Genomic DNA, 18,247 nt, shown 5'->3' on the forward strand with positions numbered 1-18,247 from the left:
GCCAGAGCCTTTCTCCTCTCCTGCGCTGCCGGAGTCTCCCGCCTGTTTAGCGCAGCCGGAGCCTGTCTCCTCTCCTGCGCTGCCGGAGTCTCCAGCCTGTTTAGCGCTGTCGGAGCCTTTCTCCTCTCCTGCGCTGCCGGAGTCTCTCGCCTGTTCAGCGCTGTCGGAGCCTTTCTCCTCTCCTGCGCTGCCGGAGTCTCCCGCCTGTTTAGCGCAGCCAGAGCCTGTCTCCTCTCCTGCGCTGCCGGAGCCTCCCGCCTGTTTAGCGCAGCCAGAGCCTGTCTCCTCTCCTGTGCTGCCGGAGCCTCCCGCCTGTTTAGCGCAGCCGGAGCCTGTCTCCTCTCCTGCGCTGCCGGAGTCTCCCGCCTGTTTAGCGCAGCCAGAGCCTGTCTCCTCTCCTGCGCTGCCGGAGCCTCCCGCCTGTTTAGCGCAGCCAGAGCCTGTCTCCTCTCCTGTGCTGCCGGAGCCTCCCGCCTGTTTAGCGCAGCCGGAGCCTGTCTCCTCTCCTGCGCTGCCGGAGTCTCCCGCCTGTTTAGCGCAGCCAGAGCCTGTCTCCTCTCCTGCGCTGCCGGAGCCTCCCGCCTGTTTAGCGCAGCCGGAGCCTGTCTCCTCTCCTGCGCTGCCGGAGTCTCCCGCCTGTTTAGCGCTGTCGGAGCCTTTCTCTTCTCCTGCGCTGCCGGAGTCTCCAGTCTGCCCAGCGCCGCCAGTGCTCCCAGTCTGCCCAGCGCCGCCAGTCTGCCCAGCGCCGCCAGTCTGCCCAGCGCCGCCAGTGCTCCCAGTCTGCCCAGCGCCGCCAGTGCTCCCAGTCTGCCCAGCGCCGCCAGTCTGCCCAGCGCCGCCAGTCTGCCCAGCGCCGTCAGTCTGCCCAGCGTCGCCAGTGCTCCCAGTCTGCCCAGCGCCGCCAGTCTGCCCAGCGCCGCCAGTCTGCCCAGCGCCGCCAGTCTGCCAGACTCTTCCAGATCTGCCAGTCAACCAGACTCTTCCAGATCTGCCAGTCAGCCAGACTCTTCCAGATCTGCCAGTCAGCCAGACTCTTCCAGATCTGCCAGTCAGCCAGACTCTTCCAGATCTGCCAGTCAGCCAGACTCTTCCAGATCTGCCAGTCAGCCAGACTCTTCCGGATCTGCCAGTCAGCCAGGATCTTCCAGAGGTGCCAGTCAGCCAGGATCCGCCAGAAGCGCCAGTCGGCCAGGATCCGCCAGTAGCACCAGTCGGCCAGGATCTGCCAGTCAGCCAGGATCTGCTGAGACCACCAGCCAGCCAGGATCTGGTAGATCTATCTACCTGCCTGAGCTTTCTCTCACTCCCGAGCTTTCTCTCACTCCCGAGCTTTCTCTCACTCCCGAGCTTTCTCTCACTCCCGAGCTTTCTCTCACTCCCGAGCTGCCTCAGTCCCGAGCTGTCCTTCAGTCCCGATCTGCTCCTCAGTCCAGTGGGGTTCTGGGTGAGGACTACTAGGCCATGGTCGGCGGCGAGGGTGGACTATCCAGGGACGCAAGGAGAGGGGACTAAGACATTTATTGAGTGGGGTCCACGTCCCGCGCCGGAACAGCCACCATGGACAGACGCCCACCCGGACCCTCCCTATTTGTTTTGAGGTGCGTTCGGGAGTCCGCACCTTAGGGGGGTTCTGTCACGCCCTGGTCTAAGTATTTTGTGTTTTTCTTCATGTATTGGGTCAGGCCAGGGTGTGGCATGGAGTTTTTGTATTGTGGTGTGTTTTGTCTGGGGGTTTTGGTGTGTATGTTAGTGGGATTGTAGCTTAGTAGGGTGTTCTAGTAAAGTCTATGGCTGTCTGGAGTGGTTCTCAATCAGAGGCAGGTGGTTATCGTTGTCTCTGATTGGGAACCATATTTAGGCAGCCATATTCTTTGGTTGTATTGTGGGTGATTGTCCTTAGTGTCTTGATGTCCTGATTCTGTGTTAGTTTGCACCAGTTTAGGCTGTTTCGGTTTTCATTACGTTTATTGTTTTTTGTAGTAATTGTATTTAGATTCGTGTTACGTTTGTTTATTAAAACATGGATCGTAATCTACACGCTGCAGTTTGGTCCGACTCTCCTTCACCATTAGAAAACCGTTACAGACTGTGGCTTTAAGGGGATTACAGACTGTGGCTTTAAGGGGATTACAGACTGTGGCTTTAAAGGGATTACAGACTGCCTTTAAGGGGATTACAGACTGCCTTTAAGGGAATTACAGACTGTGGCTTTAAGGGGATTACAGACTGTGGCTTTAAAGGGATTACAGACGGCCTTTAAGGGGATTACAGACTGTGGCTTTAAAGGGATTACAGACTGTGGTTTTAAGGGGATTACAGACTGTGGCTTTAAAGGGATTACAAACTTGCTTAATGGGGATTACAGACTGGCTTGATTGGGACAAATAATTTACTTCACTTGTTTTTCAGCAGGATTTTTCTGAAAATGTCTGGGAATTTTGGGAAAGTTGCTGGAATTTTGCAACTCTACTTGTTGTTACTTTTATTGTATATTATTTCATGTTTAACTGTTATAATTTGCTATTTTTACTTTGCTATGTTCTGTATATACACTTTCTATAAAACTGTTTGACTTTTTCCTTTCTATATACTCTTCACATGTATTATTTATGATTGTGTAATATTTTTGTAGCGATTCTGAATGCAATCGATCAGCATGACGTTCACGTCTCTGTACCTGCAATCAAGGCAATGTAATCATAGAAATAGAATCAATAGAACGGACTTTCCCTTTCAATCCTCCGTGTTGTGATGGGCTTTTCCCGTTCTAGTAACCATATTTCTATGAATGTAAAACGTGTCCTCTGAATGTTCTTCCCCTTCGATGTGGTTGGTCAGAAAACATCTTCCCCTTCGATGTGGTTGGTCAGAAAACATCTTCCCCTTCGATGTGGTTGGTCAGAAAACATCTTCCCCTTCGATGTGATTGGTCAGACAACATCTTCCCTTCGATGTGATTGGTCAGACAACATCTTCCCCTTCGATGTGGTTGGTCAGAAAACATCTTCCCCTTCGATGTGGTTGGTCAGAAAACATCTTCCCCTTCGATGTGGTTGGTCATTGGAAATCTATGCATGACTGCTTTTAGCCAGAGTTTACCTGTGTTAAATCAACAAGTCTTGGAAAGCAATGTGTGTCTATTCTGTCAAAAGCAAATAGTTATCTTATTTCGTCATGATTGTTAGTTAATCAGTCGAGATAATAGATTGTTGATTAAAGTACCGATTGATAATATTTCTTCCCAAGACGTTTTGAAGAAGAGCTTTTAGTTTTTTTAATATGTTGTCATAAAGCCTTGTCGTGTAAAGTCGTGTTTCTAGGACGCAGCAAAACCTTCCTTGTTTGAAGTTTAAGACTGTAATCTGGCTGGAAATGTTGTTTTGTTTATATTGTTTTGTTTATATTGTTTTGGGACTCACGGGGTTAAAAAGGATGAATGAAAAAATATCACATGAATGTGGTGGGTTATGGAAATTAGAACGGTTTTAGTTGAATCTCTTGCAATTTTTTAATGTTTACATACCCTACATTACTCATCTCATATGTATATACTGTACTCTATACCACCTACTGCATCTTACCATCTTTATGCTACTTAATATAATGTTTACATACCCTACATTACTCATCTCATATGTATATACTGTACTCTATACCATCTACTGCATCTTACCATCTTGATGTAATGTATCACTAGCCACTTTAAACAATGCTACTTAATATAATGTTTACATACCCTACATTACTCATCTCATATGTATATACTGTACTCTATACCACCTACTGCATCTTGCCTATGCCGCTCTGTACCATCACTCATTCATATCTTTATGTACATATTCTTCATCCCTTCACACTTGTGTGCATAAGGTAGTTGTGAAATTGTTAGGTTAGATTACTCGTTGGATATTACTGCATTGTCGGAACTAGAAGCACAAGCATTTCACTACACTCGCATTAACATCTGCTAACCATGTGTATGTGACCAATAACATCTGCTAACCATGTGTATGTGACCAATAACATCTGCTAACCATGTGTATGTGACCAATAACATCTGCTAACCATGTGTATGTGACCAATAACATCTGCTAACCATGTGTATGTGACCATTAACATCTGCTAACCATGTGTATGTGACCATTAACATCTGCTAACCATGTGTATGTGACCATTAACATCTGCTAACCATGTGTATGTGACCAATAACATCTGCTAACCATGTGTATGTGACCATTAACATCTGCTAACCATGTGTATGTGACCAATAACATCTGCTAACCATGTGTATGTGACCAATAACATCTGCTAACCATGTGTATGTGACCATTAACATCTGCTAACCATGTGTATGTGACCAATAACATCTGCTAACCATGTGTATGTGACCAATAACATCTGCTAACCATGTGTATGTGACCAATAACATCTGCTAACCATGTGTATGTGACCAATAACATCTGCTAACCATGTGTATGTGACAAATTAAATTGGATTTGATTAGAATGTTTGGGGACGGGTTTCCTAGACACAGGTGAAGCTTAGTTCTGGACCAAAAAAGCAAGATCAATGGAGTCCCCATAAAAATAAAAATAACTATTTAGTTCAGGATTAGTCTTAATGTGTGTCCCTGAAACCGCCCCTGAGGAGGCCGAGTAGACCTTGGATTTACTATCTTTACCATGTCATATTGTTCTAACATGAGGTGCAGCAACACTGAACACTGTTATCACTTCATCCCTGTATACATGGAAAAACATGCCTAAATATGAAGACTTGTGAAAAATAAGACTTAAAATAATATGATGGAATATAATCAGATATCAATCACACTTTTTCTGTAATAAATCATGGATTTATCTTTTGTATCCGCTGTTCTTTTTGTTTGAGTTGAATTAGATTTATATTCACGCCTCGTTTTGGTGTTCCAGGAAGTAGATTTATATTCACGCCTCGTTTTGGTGTTCCAGGAAGTAGATTTATATTCACGCCTCGTTTTGGTGTTCCAGGAAGTAGATTTATATTCACGCCTCGGAAGTAGATTTATATTCACGCCTCGTTTTGTGTTCCAGGAAGTAGATTTATATTCACGCCTCGTTTTGTGTTCCAGGAAGTAGATTTATATTCACGCCTCGTTTTGTTTTCCAGGAAGTAGATTTATATTCACGCCTCATTTTGTTTTCCAGGAAGTAGATTTATATTCACGCCTCGTTTTGTGTTCCAGGAAGTAGATTTATATTCACGCCTAGTTTTGTGTTCCAGGAAGTAGATTTATATTCACGCCTCGTTTTGTGTTCCAGGAAGTAGATTTATATTCACGCCTCGTTTTGTGTTCCAGGAAGTAGATTTATATTCACGCCTCGTTTTGTGTTCCAGGAAGTAGATTTATATTCATGCCTCCAGGAAGTTTTATATTCATGCCTCGTTTTGTGTTCCAGGAAGTAGATTTATATTCACGCCTCGTTTTGTGTTCCAGGAAGTAGATTTAATTTCACGCCTCGTTTTGTGTTCCAGGAAGTAGATTTATATTCATGCCTCGTTTTGTGTTCCAGGAAGTAGATTTATATTCACGCCTCGTTGTGTGTTCCAGGAAGTAGATTTATATTCACGCCTCGTTTTGTGTTCCGGGAAGTAGATTTATATTCACGCCTCGTTTTGTTTTCCAGGAAGTAGATTTATATTCACGCCTCGTTTTGTGTTCCAGGAAGTAGATTTATATTCACGACTCGTTTTGTTTTCCAGGAAGTAGATCTATATTCACGCCTCGTTTTGTGTTCCAGGTGTACAAAGCAAAAACCACCTGCATTCTTGATTGCTTCCGCCAGGTTTTACAGTATTATAAATAACTGTCCCAAACGGCACCCTATTCCCTATATAGTGCACTACTTTAGACCAGGGCCCTATAGAACCCTATATATAGTGCACTACTTTAGACCAGAGCCTTATAGAACCCTATTCCCTATATAGTGCACTACTTTAGACCAGAGCCCTATGGAACCCTACTCCCTATATAGTGCACTACTTTAGACCAGAGCCCTATAGAACCCTATTCCCTATATAGTGCACTACTTTAGACCAGAGCCCTATAGAACCCTATTCCCTATATATAGTGCACTACTTTAGACCAGAGCCCCAATGAATAGGGTGCCATTTGGAACACACAGAATGTGTGTTTAAAGTGGAGCAGAGAGTTGGTGTCAGAGAGTGGGTGTCAGTGAGTGGGTGTCAGAGAGTGGGTGTCAGAGAGTGGGTGTCAGTGAGTGGGTGTCAGAGAGTGGGTGTCAGAGAGTGGGTGTCAGAGAGCGGGTGTCAGAGAGCGGGTGTCAGAGAGCGGGTGTCAGTGAGCGGGTGTCAGTGAGCGGGTGTCAGTGAGCGGGTGTCAGTGAGCGGGTGTCAGTGAGCGGGTGTCAGTGAGTGGGTGTCAGAGAGTGGGTATTACTGCTTTTATCATGTAGTCACCAATCTAAGCATTTTATTACCTTTCAGAGACTAAACATTATAATGCTTTTAACACACACATAGAATTACAGTAAGTAGTCATTCTAGTTCTATGGCTTTTTAAAAAGGCTTTGTGTCTTCGGTAAAGCCAGCGTTGTCATGTGCTTTCTCTTGCAGGTTATAACAGTTTTTGTCAGGTTGTACTTTCCTCTTCATCCCCTTCCTGCCGATATCCTCCTTGACAAAGGGGCCTTCGTCTTTAACCGTGTCTGTGTCTGGGCACTCCATGTCCTAGTATACAAGAGAAATAGGTATTGAGATGTCACACTAGACCCAGGCTGAACACATGCACTTTATTGGCAGGGTAGCCTAGTGGTTAGAGCGTTGGACTAGTAACCGAAAGGTTGCAAGTTCAAATCCCCGAGCTGACAAGGTACAAATCTGTCGTTCAGCCCCTGAACAGGCAGTTAACCCACTGTTCCTAGGCCGTCATTGAAAATAAGAATTTCTTCTTAACTGACTTGCCTAGTAAAATAAAGGTCAAATTTAAAAAATTTAAAATAAAAATTGGTAAGACTTAGCATTGAGTTTCTCAAATAGCGGTGTAGTACTACTGTAGTTACAGCTATGCGCTACGCTGTGCCCGCCGACGAACCATCAAACAGGCAAAGCGTCAATACAGGACTAAGATTGAATCCTACTACACCGGCTCTGATGCTCAAGTTATTTTTATTTATTTATTCATTTTTTACCCATTTTTTTTTCGCCCAAATTTTGATCTTGTGTCATCGCTGCAACTCCCCAACGTGCTCGGGAGGCGAAGGTCGAGTCAAACCGCGCTTCTTAACACCCGCCCGCTTAACACAGAAGCCAGCCGCACCAATGTGTCGGAGGAAACACTGTTCAACTGACAACCGAAGTCAGCCTGCAGGGGTCCAGGCCGCCACAGGGAGTCGCTAGAGCGCGCTGAGCCAAGTAAAGCCCTCCCGGCCAAACCCTTCCCTTCCCTAACCAAACCCTAACCCTTCCCTAACCAAACCCTAACCCTTCCCTAACCCTTCCCTAACCAAACCCTCCCCTAGCCTAACCCTTCCCTAACCAAACCTTAACCCTAACCAAACCCTTCCCTAACCCTTCCCTAACCTAACCCTTCCCTAACCCTTCCCTAACCAAACCCTTCCCTAACCCTTCCCTAACCCTTCCCAAACCCAACCCTAACCCTTCCCTAACCTAACCCTTCCCTAACCCTAACCTAACCCTTACCTAACCAAACCCTTCCCTTACCCTTCCCTAACCCTTCCCTAACCTAACCTTTCCCTAACCCTTCCCTAACCCTTCCTAACCTAACCCGGACGACGCTGGGTCAATTGTGCGCTGCCCTATGAGACTCACGATGACTACCGGTTGTAATACAGCCTGGGATCGAACCCAGGTCTGTAGTGACTGCGATGCGGTGCCTTAGACCGCTGCGCCACTCGGGAGGCGGGAGCTTAATGACTTCTATGCGCTCTTAGAGGCAAGAAACACTGCATGAATGACACTGAGACATGCATGAGAGCACCAGCTGTCCCGGACGACTGTGTGATCACGCTCTCCGTAGCCGATGTGAATAAGACCTTTTATACAGGTCAACATTTACAAGGCCGCAGGGCCAGATGGATTACCAGGACGTGTACTCAGAGCATGCACTGACCAACTGTCTTCACTGACATTTCCAACCTCTCCCTGACCGAGTCTGTACTACCTACATGTTTCAAGCAGACCACCATAGTCCCTGTGACCAAGAAAGCCAAGGTTACCTGCATAAATTACTACCGACCCGTAGCACTCATGTCTGTAGCCATGAAGTGCTTTGAAAGGCTGGTCATGGCTCACATCAACACCGTCATCCTAGAAACTCAAGACCCACTACAATTTGCATACCGCCCCAACAGATCCACAGATGAATGCACTCAACACTGCCCATTCCCACCTGGACAAAAGGAACACCTATGTGAGAATGCTGTTCATTGACTACATCTCAGCGTTCAACACCATAATACCCTCAAAGCTCATTACTAAGCTAAGGACTCTGGGACTAAACACCTCCCTCTGCAACTGGATCCTGGACTTCCTGACGGGCCGCCCCCAGGTGGTAAAGGTAGGCAACAACACATCTGCCACGCTGATCCTCAACACGGGGCACCTTATGGGTGCTTCCTGTACTCCCCGTACACCCACGACTGGTGGCCAGGCACAACTCCTACACCATCCATTAAGTTTGCAGACGACACAACGATGGTTAGGCCTGATCACTGAATACGATGAGACGGTCTATAGGGAGGAGGTCAGAGACCTGACCGTGTGGTGCCAGGACAACAACCTCTCCTTCAACGTGATCAAAACAAAGGAGATGATTTTGGACTACAGGAAAAAGAGGACAGAGCCACGCCCCCATTCTCATCGACAGGGATGTAGTGGAGCAGGTCGAGAGCTTCAAGTTCCTTGGTGTCCACAATCATGTTCCAAACACACCAAAACTGTCGTGAAAAGGGCACCGCCTGGTACGGCAACTGCTCAACATCAGACCGCAAGGCGCTACAAAGGGTAGTGTGTACGGCCCAGTACATCACTAGGGCAAAGCTTCCTGCCATCCAGAACCTCTATACCAAAGACTCCAGCCACCATAGTTATAAACTGTTCTCTCTGCTACCGCACGGCAAGCGGTACCGGAGCACCGAGACCAAAAGGCTCCTTAACAGCTTCTACCCCCAAGCCATCAGACTGCTGAACAGCTTCTACCCCCAAGCCATAAGACTGCTGAACAGCTTCTACCCCCAAGCCATCAAGACTGCTGAACAGCTTCTACCCCCAAGCCATAAGACTGCTGAACAGCTTCTACCCCCAAGCCATCAGACTGCTGAACAGCTTCTACCCCAAAGCCATAAGACTGCTGAACAGCCTCTACCCCCAAGCCATAAGACTGCTGAACAGCTTCTACCCCCAAGCCATAAGACTGCTGAACAGCTTCTACCCCCAAGCCATCAGACTGCTGAACAGCTTCTACCCCCAAGCCATAAGACTGCTGAACAGCTTCTACCCCCAAGCCATCAAGACTGCTGAACAGCTTCTACCCCAAATCCATCAGACTGCTGAACAGCTACTACCCCAAGCCATCAGACTGCTGAACAGCTTCTACCCCCAAAGCCATCAGACTGCTGAACAGCTTCTACCCCCAAGCCATCAGACTGCTGAACAGCTTCTACCCCCAAGCCATCAGACTGCTGAACAGCTACTCCCCCAAGCCATAAGACTGCTGAACAGCTACCTGCTGAACAGCTACTACCCCCAAGCCATAAGATTGCTGAACAGCTACTGCCATAAGATTGCTGAACAGCTACTACCCCCAAGCCATAACTGAACAGCTGCCATCAGACTGCTGAACAGCTTCTACCCCATAGACTGCAACAGCTACCCCCAAGACTGCTGAACAGCTTCTACCCCCAAGCCATCAGACTGCTGAACAGCTTCTACCCCCAAGCCATCAGACTGCTGAACAGCTTCTACCCCCAAGCCATAAGACTGCTGAACAGCTCATCAAATGGCCACCGGACCGTTACATTGATACATATTACCGTGACTAACCTGTACCCCCGCACACTGACCCGATACCGGTACCCCGTGTATATAGCCTCGTTATTTTAATTTTATTGTGTTTATTTATTTATTTTTTTTTAAACTTTAGTTTATTGAGTAAATATTTTCTTAACGCTTCTCTTCCTTAAAACTGCTGGTTAAGGGCTTATAAGTAAGCATTTCACGGTACGGTTGTATTCGGGCTCATGTAACAAATAAAAATTGATTTGATTTATATTACCACTTTTTTTTCTAGGATCAGATGTCCTAACGTTGTTTGGCTGACAAGGTCCTTGTCTGGCCATGCTGGTTATGTTATATTGTATTCTGTATTCTGATATGGTAATAAAAGTTATAAATGTCTCTTTCACCTGTTTTAATTCGTGATGGACGCCACACCAACACATCTTCTTGTACTTCTTTGACCAAAAGCAGAAGAGGTTACACACCGGTCGTAGGAGCCACGGTTTCACATCTTGACTCCTGGTGTGTCCTGTCAGAGGTCGGAGATAGATATACCACTTTCAAGTTCAGAGAATGACACATCCCCCCCCAAACTAATTCAATTTGGTTCTCGGAATGTTGTGGGGAAATTTAGAATTCAAGTTATCGAAATGAGAACCTTCTATTAATATTAAGAGATGCTACAGGAACACTAGTGTGCTAGATGGGATGGCTGGTAGGTATGTGGTATACTGACAACACGTTAGACCCACTGAAGTAAATACATGGTACACCATATACCATGTCTGCCAAATAGAGTTTCCATCTCTGGTCAATCAGTAATGAATGAGATCATTAAATCAGTCTTTCTCAGTGCAGTTGTACATATATAATCCATGGTTTTCTAAATGGCCTTTGTGTGAGTGTAAAGAACCACACACATTAGGGACATATTCTATAGCAGATGTAGTTAAAGACAGACAGACAGACAGACAGACAGACAGACAGACAGACAGTGTGTGTTGAACCTTTGCAGAAACAGACAGGTCATGTGATGACAGAAGAGTTCTGGAAGCACAGCAACATAACTGAAGAGGTTTAGACCACCGTGTCTTTCAGACAGTAGCCATTGATTCCTGCTGATTAAGGTCTCTTCCGAGGGCTCTTTGCAGCAGGACCATAGGAACGTATAATAGCAGAGTGACTCTATAGCTCTGGAATGGGCTGACGATCTATTCATTCACAACAGATCCTTATATTCCAATGACATCATTTTCAGGAGACAAGCACAGCAGCAATATAACATTTTGAAAGCTGCTCGTCCAATCAGCATCCAGGATCTACCCATTTAAAAAAGTTTATTTGATTCTGTCATCTAATGTTTGTGCTGATGAATCCCCATTCTATGGTTCTAATTACAGAGGGGCAATAAAGTATTTAGCCAGCCACCAATTGTGCAAGTTCTTCCACTTAAAAAGATGAGAGAGGCCTGTAATTTTCATCATACGTACACTTAAACTATGACAGACAAAATGAGGGGAAAAAATCCAGAAAATCACATTGTAGGATTTTTAATGAATTTATTTGCAAATTATGGTGGAAAATAAGTATTTGGTCACCTACAAACAAGCAAGATTTCTGGCTCTCACAGACCTGTAACTTCTTCTTTAAGAGGCTCCTCTGTCCTCCACTCGTTACCTGTATTAATGGCACCTGTTTGAACTTGTTATCAGTATAAAAGACACCTGTCCACAACCTCAAACAGTCACACTACAAACTCCACTATGGCCAAGACCAAAAAGCTGTCAAAGGACACCAGAAACAAAATTGTAGACCTGCACCAGGCTGGGAAGACTGAATCTGCAATAGGTAAGCAGCTTGGTTTGAAGAAATCAACTGTGGGAGCAATTATTAGGAGATGGAAGACATACAAGACCACTGATAATCTCCCTCGATCTGGGGCTCCACGCAAGATCTCACCCTGTGGGGTCAAAATGATCAAAACGGTGAGCAAAAATCCCAGAACCACACGGCGGGACCTAGTGAATGACCTGCAGATGACCTGCAGAGAGCTGGGACCAAAGTAACAAAGCCTACCACCGTAACACACTACGCCACCAGGGACTCAAATCCTGCAGTGCCAGACGTGTCCCCCTGCTTAAGCCAGTACATGTCCAGGCCCGTCTGAAGTTTGCTAGAGAGCATTTGGATGATCCAGAAGAAGATTGGGAGAATGTCATATGGTCAGATGAAACCAAAATAGAACTTTTTGGTAAAAACTCAACTCGTCGTGTTTGGAGGACAAAGAATGCTGAGTTGCATCCAAAGAATACCATACCTACTGTGAAGCATGGGGGTGGAAGCATCATGCTTTGGGGCTGTACACGGACAAGGACGACTGATCCGTGTAAAGGAAAGAATGAATGGGGCCATGTATCGTGAGATTTTGAGTAAAAACCTCCTTCCATCAGCAAGGGCATTGAAGATGAAACGTGGCTGGGTCTTTCAGCATGACAATGATCCCAAACACACCGCCCGGGCAACGAAGGAGTGGCTTCGTAAGAACCATTTCAAGGTCCTGGAGTGGCCTAGCCAGTCTCCAGATCTCAACCCCATAGAAAATCTTTGGAGGGAGTTGAAAGTCCGTGTTGCCCAGCAACAGCCCCAAAACATCACTGCTCTAGAGGAGATCTGCATTGAGGAATGGGCCAAAATACCAGCAACAGTGTGTGAAAACCTTGTGAAGACTTACAGAAAACTTTTTTGACCTCTGTCATTGCCAACAAAGGGTAAATAACAAAGTATTGAGATACATTTTTGTTATTGACCAAATACTTATTTTCCACCATAATTTGCAAATAAATTCATTAAAAATCCTACAATGTGATTTTCTGGATTTTTTTTCTTCTAATTTTGTCTGTCATAGTTGAAGTGTACCTATGATGAAAATTACAGGCCTCTCATCTTTTTAAGTGGGAGAACTTGCACAATTGGTGGCTGACTAAATACTTTTTTGCCCCACTGTATGTGTCAACGCTGCAGACACACAGTACCTGTGATGAAGGAGATGAGCAGGCCAGCAGTAACGGTGGCTGAAAACCCAACAGCGCTATAGTACAGATAGGACATGGAGTACCAGTGATCAGCCAGGGACGACCTGTGGAAGACAGAGGAGTTACAATATCCTGTTGTCCACAACATCGCCTACAAAATAAAGGTTGCAAAACGTTGCTAACTATCCAGAAATCCTAGTTGGAGAATAACGAATTTCTTGTTTATTCTTATTCTCTCTGGGGGGATTTTCCAAAAGGGATTTCTGGAAAGCATAAAAAATGTGGGGAAATGTTTGGAATTCTGCACCCTTAACTACAAATCACTTGGATGTATGGGAAATCCAACGGCATCTTAATTTCATTACTTGTTTGTTTCTGAGAATGTGTAGTGTGTATTCAAGGTTTTTAAAAGGCTTCTGAAGTTTCTCATTTCCACTTTTTAAAAATGTCAAACTTGATTTTGCCCTAACGAAAAATGTATCAAACCCGATCAAAAAAAAAAGTCTATTAATTATAATAAAAATAATAATAAAAATGTGCTGTTGCTGCAGGATTATTTTCCTGCTGTAGAAAACTGGCTCAAATTAAGATCCTCCATCTGTATTATAGAGAGGTGTGTATATATACTGTACTGTACATAATACAATACCTCTAGTGTATCATAGCTTAGTAAACGTGGGTTGTGTTCAGTGGGGAGAAATCATTTTTAAATATCTTGAAGAGGGTCAGGCACAACCTGAACTTGTCCAATAACAACACAGATTCCATTTTCCATTCAATCGTTTTGCTACATTTTCTCCCGAACTGAACATGGTCCTGGTGACAGAGACTATACAGTACTATACCTTGATGGTAGAGTGGGAGGGTCCTGGTGACAGAGACTATACAGTACTATACCTTGATGGTAGAGTGGTAGGGTCCAGGTGACAGAGACTATACCTTGATGGTAGAGTGGGAGGGTCCAGTACTATACCTTGATGGTAGAGTGGGAGGGTCCAGGTGACAGAGACTATACAGTACTATACCTTGATGGTAGAGTGGTAGGGTCCAGTACTATACCTTGATGGTAGAGTGGGAGGGTCCAGGTGACAGAGACTATACAGTACTATACCTTGATGGTAGAGTGGGAGGGTCCTGGTGACAGAGACTATACAGTACTATACCTTGATGGTAGAGTGGTAGGGTCCTGGTGACAGAGACTATACCTTGATGGTAGAGTGGGAGGGTCCAGTACTATACCTTGATGGTAGAGTGGGAGGGTCCAGTACTATACCTTGATGGTAGAGTGGGAGGGTCCTGGTGACAGAGACTATACAGTACTATACCTTGATGGTAGAGTGGTAGGGTCCTGGTGACAGAGACTATACAGTACTATACCTTGATGGTAGAGTGGTAGGGTCCTGGTGACAGAGACTATACCTTGATGGTAGAGTGGGAGGGTCCAGTACTATACCTTGATGGTAGAGTGGGAGGGTCCAGTACTATACCTTGATGGTAGAGTGGGAGGGTCCAGTACTATACCTTGATGGTAGAGTGGTAGGGTCCTGGTGACAGAGACTATACAGTACTATACCTTGATGGTAGAGTGGTAGGGTCCTGGTGACAGAGACTATACAGTACTATACCTTGATGGTAGAGTGGTAGGGTCCTGGTGACAGAGACTATACAGTACTATACCTTGATGGTAGAGTGGTAGGGTCCTGGTGACAGAGACTATACAGTACTATACCTTGATGGTAGAGTGGGAGGGTCCTGGTGACAGAGACTATACAGTACTATACCTTGATGGTAGAGTGGGAGGGTCCTGGTGACAGAGACTATACAGTACTATACCTTGATGGTAGAGTGGGAGGGTCCTGGTGACAGAGACTATACAGTACTATACCTTGATGGTAGAGTGGTAGGGTCCTGGTGACAGAGACTATACAGTACTATACCTTGATGGTAGAGTGGGAGGGTCCTGGTGACAGAGACTATACAGTACTATACCTTGATGGTAGAGTGGGAGGGTCCAGTACTATACCTTGATGGTAGAGTGGGAGGGTCCAGTACTATACCTTGATGGTAGAGTGGGAGGGTCCTGGTGACAGAGACTATACCTTGATGGTAGAGTGGGAGGGTCCAGTACTATACCTTGATGGTAGAGTGGGAGGGTCCAGTACTATACCTTGATGGTAGAGTGGGAGGGTCCAGTACTATACCTTGATGGTAGAGTGGGAGGGTCCTGGTGACAGAGACTATACAGTACTATACCTTGATGGTAGAGTGGTAGGGTCCAGTACTATACCTTGATGGTAGAGTGGGAGGGTCCTGGTGACAGAGACTATACAGTACTATACCTTGATGGTAGAGTGGTAGGGTCCTGGTGACAGAGACTATACAGTACTATACCTTGATGGTAGAGTGGGAGGGTCCAGGTGACAGAGACTATACCTTGATGGTAGAGTGGTAGGGTCCAGGTGAGAAGGTGGAACAACGGTGGTGGGGTCAGATGAGTTCGCTTGAAGACATCCCTCTATACTGAGAGACAGAGGTCTAGTGTTGATGTCTAGAGCAGGGTAGATGAAGGCTCCAACACCTGCCCAGAACGACAGGACGATGCCCACTATCAGACCGCCGGCTGCTCCCTGAAGGCAGACGTCAACAAGTCACAGTAACACTTTTACAACCTGTTATAAGCATGTATGAGACTTTTATAATGTCCCATAGTAAAGGCTTATAATAACTTATATTAACACCTGCCCAGAACGACAAGGACGACGCCCACTATCACCTGCTGCTCCCTGAAGACAACCAGTACAGCACACGGACTGAATTAATCAACCAGTACAGCACACGGACTGAATTAATCAACCAGTACAGCACACGGACTGAATTAATCAACCAGTACAGCACACGGACTGAATTAATCAACCAGTACAGCACACGGACTGAATTAATCAACCAGTACAGCACACGGACTGAATTAATCAACCAGTACAGCACACGGACTGAATTAATCAACCAGTACAGCACACGGACTGAATTAATCAGCCAGTACAGCACACGGACTGAATTAATCAACCAGTACAGCACACGGACTGAATTAATCAGCCAGTACAGCACACGTACTGAATTAATCAACCAGTACAGCACACGGACTGAATTAATCAACCAGTACAGCACACGGACTCAATTAATCAACCAGTACAGCACACGGACTGAATTAATCAACCAGTACAGCACACGGACTGAATTAATCAACCAGTACAGCACACGGACTGAATTAATCAACCAGTACAGCACACGGACTGAATTAATCAACCAGTACAGCACACGGACTGAATTAATCAACCAGTACAGCACACGGACTGACATAATCAGCCAGTACAGCACACGGACTGAATTAATCAACCAGTACAGCACACGGACTGAATTAATCAACCAGTACAGCACACGGACTGAATTAATCAACCAGTACAGCACACGGACTGAATTAATCAACCAGTACAGCACACGGACTGAATTAATCAACCAGTACAGCACACGGACTGAATTAATCAACCAGTACAGCACACGGACTGAATTAATCAGCCAGTACAGCACACGGACTGAATTAATCAACCAGTACAGCACACGGACTGAATTAATCAACCAGTACAGCACACGGACTGAATTAATCAACCAGTACAGCACACGGACTGAATTAATCAACCAGTACAGCACACGGACTGAATTAATCAACCAGTACAGCACACGGACTGAATTAATCAACCAGTACAGCACACGGACTGAATTAATCAACCAGTACAGCACACGGACTGAATTAATCAACCAGTACAGCACACGGACTGAATTAATCAACCAGTACAGCACACGGACTGAATTAATCAACCAGTACAGCACACGGACTGAATTAATCAGCCAGTACAGCACACGGACTGAATTAATCAACCAGTACAGCACACGGACTGAATTAATCAACCAGTACAGCACACGGACTCAATTAATCAACCAGTACAGCACACGGACTGAATTAATCAACCAGTACAGCACACGGACTGAATTAATCAGCCAGTACAGCACACGGACTGAATTAATCAACCAGTACAGCACACGGACTGAATTAATCAACCAGTACAGCACACGGACTGAATTAATCAACCAGTACAGCACACGGACTGAATTAATCAACCAGTACAGCACACGGACTCAATTAATCAACCAGTACAGCACACGGACTCAATTAATCAACCAGTACAGCACACGGACTGAATTAATCAACCAGTACAGCACACGGACTGAATTAATCAACCAGTACAGCACACGGACTGAATTAATCAACCAGTACAGCACACGGACTGAATTAATCAACCAGTACAGCACACGGACTGAATTAATCAACCAGTACAGCACACGGACTGAATTAATCAACCAGTACAGCACACGGACTGAATTAATCAACCAGTACAGCAACCAGTACAGCACACGGACTGAATTAATCAACCAGTACAGCACACGGACTGAATTAATCAACCAGTACAGCACACGGACTGAAATAATCAACCAGTACAGCACACGGACTGAATTAATCAACCAGTACAGCACACGGACTGAATTAATCAACCAGTACAGCACACGGACTGAATTAATCAACCAGTACAGCACACGGACTGAATTAATCAACCAGTACAGCACACGGACTGAATTAATCAACCAGTACAGCACACGGACTGAATTAATCAACCAGTACAGCACACGGACTGAATTAATCAACCAGTACAGCACACGGACTGAATTAATCAACCAGTACAGCACACGGACTGAATTAATCAACCAGTACAGCACACGGACTGAATTAATCAACCAGTACAGCACACGGACTGAATTAATCAACCAGTACAGCACACGGACTGAATTAATCAACCAGTACAGCACACGGACTGAATTAATCAACCAGTACAGCACACGGACTGAATTAATCAACCAGTACAGCACACGGACTGAATTAATCAACCAGTACAGCACACGGACTGAATTAATCAACCAGTACAGCACACGGACTGAATTAATCAACCAGTACAGCACACGGACTGAAATAATCAACCAGTACAGCACACGGACTGAATTAATCAACCAGTACAGCACACGGACTGAATTAATCAACCAGTACAGCACACGGACTGAATTAATCAACCAGTACAGCACACGGACTGAAT

At 45.4% G+C, this 18,247-nt stretch overlaps 1 protein-coding gene across 2 annotated transcripts in view; it reads right to left on the reverse strand.

Moving 5' to 3' along the window:
- Positions 1–6,429: 6,429 nt before the first annotated feature.
- The window catches only part of slc5a12 (solute carrier family 5 member 12), a 33,577-nt gene continuing 21,759 nt past the window's right edge, over positions 6,430–18,247 (reverse strand). For both annotated transcript variants that reach the window (XM_065022225.1, XM_065022224.1), the window contains 4 exons: positions 15,483–15,676; positions 13,050–13,153; positions 10,425–10,546; positions 6,430–6,729 (listed from right to left, as the gene is read on the reverse strand). In XM_065022225.1, coding sequence (XP_064878297.1) covers positions 6,559–6,729; positions 10,425–10,546; positions 13,050–13,153; positions 15,483–15,676 — 591 coding nt within the window. In that variant the 3' untranslated portion in view covers positions 6,430–6,558. The remainder of the gene's footprint in view (positions 6,730–10,424; positions 10,547–13,049; positions 13,154–15,482; positions 15,677–18,247) is intronic.

The sequence above is a fragment of the Oncorhynchus nerka genome, linkage group LG9a (genome assembly GCF_034236695.1).
Source record: "Oncorhynchus nerka isolate Pitt River linkage group LG9a, Oner_Uvic_2.0, whole genome shotgun sequence".
NCBI classification, from domain to species: domain Eukaryota; kingdom Metazoa; phylum Chordata; class Actinopteri; order Salmoniformes; family Salmonidae; genus Oncorhynchus; species Oncorhynchus nerka.